The 5,376-nt window shown below is 35.1% G+C and overlaps 1 protein-coding gene across 2 annotated transcripts; it reads left to right on the top strand.

Moving 5' to 3' along the window:
* The first annotated feature begins 2,980 nt into the window (after positions 1–2,980).
* LOC123654365 (iron-sulfur cluster assembly 1 homolog, mitochondrial) lies at positions 2,981–4,926 on the top strand. Of its 2 annotated transcripts, none has more exons than XM_045590274.1 (3): positions 2,981–3,090; positions 3,299–3,590; positions 4,509–4,926. In XM_045590274.1, the coding sequence occupies exons 2-3, from the start codon at positions 3,299–3,301 to the stop codon at positions 4,610–4,612; spliced, it is 396 nt and encodes a 131-aa protein (XP_045446230.1). In that variant the 5' UTR covers positions 2,981–3,090; the 3' UTR covers positions 4,613–4,926. The 2 variants fall into 2 exon arrangements, with proteins under 2 accessions (XP_045446230.1, XP_045446229.1); XM_045590273.1 differs by having other exon boundaries at positions 2,981–3,099.
* Positions 4,927–5,376: the final 450 nt, after the last annotated feature.

The raw sequence follows: 5,376 nt of genomic DNA, 5'->3' as shown, positions 1-5,376 counted from the left end.
TATCCTCTATCATCATATCCCTCTAACCCTCTTTTTAACACTTCCTATCAAGCTTTAGTATATCCCTCTCCCGTCATCACAGATCTTGGTCTAGTTAAAGGTGCATCCGATACAAAAACAAAGTTTCAAGAAAAGACTTATCAACATTGGTCAGGCTATCTTCACATCTATACAGATGCATCAAAGCTCTCCCCAGATAGTTGTGTTGGTGCTGCCTGCTGGATTCCCATATATAAAATTGTGCTACAATTTAAATGTCCTCCTCAATCGTCAGTGTTCACAAGAGAAGCTGTGGCACTGTTGGAGACAATTTTGTTTTTCGATTTCCCATAATATTCCAAAATCTTTAATTTTTAGTGACTCACTAAGTTCCCTGTTAGCGATTAAAGCTAACCCGTTTCGTAGTAAATTTAGAATTTCTATCGTTTTAAAGATAAGGGAGGCTTTACTCTCATGCTATCATTAAGGCTTAGAAGTTATACTGGTATGTATCATATCCCTGGCTATTCTGCTATTCCAGATAATGAGACTCTTGTGCCAAGTCAGCGGTTCAATTTGACTCATCGGAACATTTTTTAAACTTAAGTCAAGACCTGCGAGCACTGGCGAAAACTCATCTGGACAAATCCTCGGACTTCATCATGGGTTGAGTCAACATCAGTTAAGGGCAAACACTATTCTGACATTCAGCCTAATATTCCAAGGCGCCCTTGGTTTTTCCTTCATAGACATGCCGACCGCTGGGTAACATCAACAATTTGTTGCGTGCGCCTTGGTCCCTCATGTACTCCAGTGCATTTAGCAAAAATTAGGGTGCGTGATTAATTACTGTGTGAATGTGGCCTCGACGAAGGTTCAGCACCCCATATCCTGTTCAACTGTCCCAAACTCCCTTACCCAATTTGCTTATTAATGCTTGTATTTAGTCCTCATTGTACATTCTTGAGTAGATATATTAAACGTAATAGAATTAAATTGTAAATATATTAGGTGATTGTTCTAGCATAGTGTAGTTGTAAATAAATTATTAATAATATTCTTGTTTATGTATATAGTATATTTAGTGCTTGTATTGTTTTATGTTCATAGTTTGATCTATACTACCTACTATTTTAGCAATCTTCAAAATTCTACTGAGGTTGTTACCTCTAATTCACCGACCAATCTTTCCATCTTACGTGACATTGGCGAAATCATCTGTGCTATTCGGCACTAGTGAAAGCCATTAACTCTAAATTCATTCATGTTATTGGAAAGCAATTAGAAATATTCTCAGACTTTATACCTAGTGATAGAATAAATAAAAACCATAGACAATAGTGTCCTCTGATTTTTTTAGAGCTTAATACTGTTTAGAAACACTAAAATGGAAGTAAATAATATGTAATTTACAATTGTGTTACGCTATCGAAAAGACAACCACAAAATTATATTTACAACAATACGTGAATAAATAATATATACACTTCAGCCTATCGCAGTTCACTGCTGGACATAGGCCTCCCCAAGTTCGTGCCAGACATCCCGGTCTTCCGCAATTCTCATCCAGCCTACACCGGCAATCTTACGTAGATCGTCGGTCCAACGGGCCGGAGGACGTCCAACACTGCGTTTGCCAAGACGCGGTCTCCACTCTAGAACCCGTCTACTCCAACGGCCATCAGTCCTGCGACACAGATGACCAGGCCACTGCCACTTCAACTTGCTAATTCTGTGGGCTATGTCGGTTACTTTCGTTCTCTCGCGGATAGTCTCATTTCTAATCCTATCTTTGAGAGAAATCCCAAGCATTGCCCGTTCCATTGCACATTGAGCGACCCTAACCAGTCCCTTCGTCAGTGTCCACGTCTCGGCTGCGTATGTTAATAAAGCAGGACGCATTGTTCGAAGACTTTTGTCTTCAAATAATATATAATACAATAATAATAATAAATAATACTCGTCGAGCGCACGCAAGCCTGCAACTTGGGACACCGACGATCCACGGACACCATTGTTGCGCCATTATTCGGAGTGTATCCCAGACTTCGAAGAAGATAAGATTAGTGCAGCTCTCGGGCAGTTTAAAAACGGAAGAGCCCCGGGTGTTGACGGAGTTACGACTGAGCTCCTTAAAGCCGTAGACCGACCTGACCTAAAAGCCTTGGCAAAACTCTTTAACGCCATCATCCATTGAGGTACCACGAGATTCCATTGAGGTGGTCCATATTGTGGCAGTATTATTCTTTAAGAGAGGCGATAAGTCTCTATTGAAAAATTACAGACCGATCTCACTTCTGAGCCACCTCTATAATCTGTTTTCGAGGGTTGTTACGAATCGTCTCGCCAGAAGATTCGACGAATTACAACCACCAGAGCAAGCTTCAAAATGGCTACAGAACCGTAGACCACATCCATACTGTTCGGCAGATTGTTCAAAAGGCAAAAGAATATAATCAGCACTGTGTATGGCATTTATGGACTACGTGAAAACCTTCGACTCTGTCGAGACCTGGGCTGTCCTGGACTCTCTGCAGAGATGTCATATCGACTGGCGATATATCGAGGTACTGAGATTTATGTACGACGCGGCGACGATGAGCGTTCATATCCAGGACCAGAGTACAAGACCCATTTTCCTCCAACGTGGGTTAAGGACAGGGAGATGTAATATCACCGAAACTGTTTACCACTGCGCTGGAGGATGTCTTTAGGACTTTGGATGGGAGGGAACGAGGCATCAACGTCTACGGCGAATATATCTCTTACCTTTGTTTCGCCGATGATATCGTCATATTTGCGGAGACGTTGGATGAGCTAGCCCAAATGCTGGCCCGGCCTAAACGAGTCCTCCCGACGTGTCGATCTCGGTATGAACTTGGACAAAACGAAAGTTATGTTTATCAACCAAGTCGTTCCGAGATCGGTGTCGGTCGATGGTACCTTTACAGTAGTGTGGGTGTGTACTATTACAATGTACTCTGAATGTCACGTTTATGGTCAGTTTGACATTGACAAAAAAATCATTATTGAAAAGCTTATATGACAATTTTGACAATCACATCGTAATCGTAATAAAATAAAAAGTTACATATAGATCCACAATAGAAGGTGAAAATTGTGCGTAAAAAATTGTAAAAAAAAAAATAAAAAGTACTTTTACAATAAACATAACATAATAAAATTAAAATGTTTGTTCTTTGATATAATCTATCTTAGAAAACATTACTATTTTTTTATTTATTTGAGAGAAAAAAATTAGAAATGTAAAGCTCACTGCAATTTCAATTACATGGTTATAGTTATTATTTTCTCTTAGATGGCCACGAAAACTATAGCAAGTGCGACTGTGCGGGCAGTGAAGAAACGTATGTTGCCTTCTAGAACAGCTTTAATATTAACCCCATCAGCAGTACAAAAAGTCAAAGAAATTATGTCAAAAGAAGAGGCCAAGGGATTCATTGGCTTAAAAGTAGGAGTTAGACAAAGAGGTTGCAATGGACTCTCATATACACTAGACTATGCTTCTGCTAAAGGAAAACTTGATGAAGAAGTGAAGCAGGATGGTGTTACTATCATAATTGATAAAAAGGCACAGTTAACATTATTAGGTAAAACGTTCTTCATGAAATAAGTAGATGGATTTCAAATAGGTTCCAATTTTTTTAACATAATAGCTGCAAATAATTTTTAAAATATTGACTATATTAAAAATCCTGTAATTCATCCAATTTTAAATTTGGATTTGTAAATAAGTAATATACTGTAAATTTTATTTGAAGTCATAAATTTTTCAACTAATTTTTATAAATTAGAAACATATTTCTTATAAAAATAATAATATAAAATATATTTATAGATTAATGTTTTAGGCCTTATTATATATTTTGTCTGTCTGAAAATAATTTAAAATAATCTCAGAAGAGAACTTTATGATAAATACATAAAAATATTTCCTGCATTCAAAAATAATATATATAGTACACTAGCTGTACTCGTGACTTAATCCGTGTGGAATAGTGACTGAACAGCATTTTTGGATATATCTTTTGGTTTATTTTGGATTATAAACACCATCGTGTGGGTATTTACATGTTCAACATAATTTTTTTATTCGCCATAACTTTTTTATTTATGAGCCGATTGACATAAAACAAACACTTAAGGTTTATTGAAGCTTACCATAATATATGAATGAAAAACCCATCTATATCGGATAAGCTGTTTATGAGATTAGCATGCACAAACGCATAGACAAAAAGACAAAAATTCTAGCAATCATTGTTTTGGGTGATATTTGAATTGATAAAGGTCAGACAGTGATCCATTAAATTTTTATTACATATATGTATTGATGAAGAGTAGGAAGTAGAATTTTTTTTTAGTTTTTTAATTATTGTTAGTCTTGGTATATTGCAACTGGTGATTAATTAAGTAACAAGTAATTTAAATAAATTATATTTATAACAAGCATATACATATATATACAATACTTTACAATAATAATAAATAATTTAATTTCATTACAGGAACTGAAATGGATTTTGTAGAAGACAAGCTTTCAGCAGAGTTTGTTTTTAATAATCCAAATATTAAAGGTACCTGTGGTTGTGGGGAATCCTTCAGTATATAACCAAAATAGATGTATGAGTACATACATAATTAAAAAATCTTGCTCCTTGCATTATTCTGAGTATTTAAAAAATAAGTAGTGATAAAAAAAAACTTACATACAAAAAAATAGTATGGCTATTTTTGTACATAGATTTCATTTCTCCTTGCAAATAGAGCAGTGTTAGAAAAATTACTGTATAATGTATAGATAGTTGTAAAAATTTCTTAGTGATAAGTTGTCTCATATACTTTGATCATTGTAAACATAATTTCTTGTTGAATTGGTTTTGTCTTTAGTTTAACACAGTTGAAAATAAAATTATTTAAGCCAAACAAAGCCTTATTATTAAGTGCATTGGATTACATTAGGTAGCTACAATCTGTCTGCATCTGCAGTTTTAGTCGCTTTTCAGTACTGTAAAATTATAGGCCTGTTTCACAAATTGCTAATTTATTTCACACATAAATAACAAATAGACTATCAGAGATATATAAATTGAGTTCATCTACAGGAACTTTAGTTGCAATATTTCTCTCATCTAATAAACCATAACTTTGAATTTCAAATGTTGCAAGTGGAAATATCTAACAGAACAAGCAATGTTTGATGGGGAAATATAGTTGCAACTTGATTATTATGCACAGAATATTATTCATACATCTTGTACTCTGCATCAACAAATAGGCTAAAGTAAAAAGATTTGCAAAGACAACAACAGTTGATGTTTAAAACAAAAAAAAATTTTGGTCCAAAACGAAAGTTATGATTAAACTACAACTGTT

This window comes from Melitaea cinxia, chromosome 6 (assembly GCF_905220565.1).
Source record: "Melitaea cinxia chromosome 6, ilMelCinx1.1, whole genome shotgun sequence".
Lineage (NCBI taxonomy): Eukaryota > Metazoa > Arthropoda > Insecta > Lepidoptera > Nymphalidae > Melitaea > Melitaea cinxia.
Note: the sequence above shows the minus strand (reverse complement) of the source record. Positions and strands in the feature narration are given on the sequence as shown.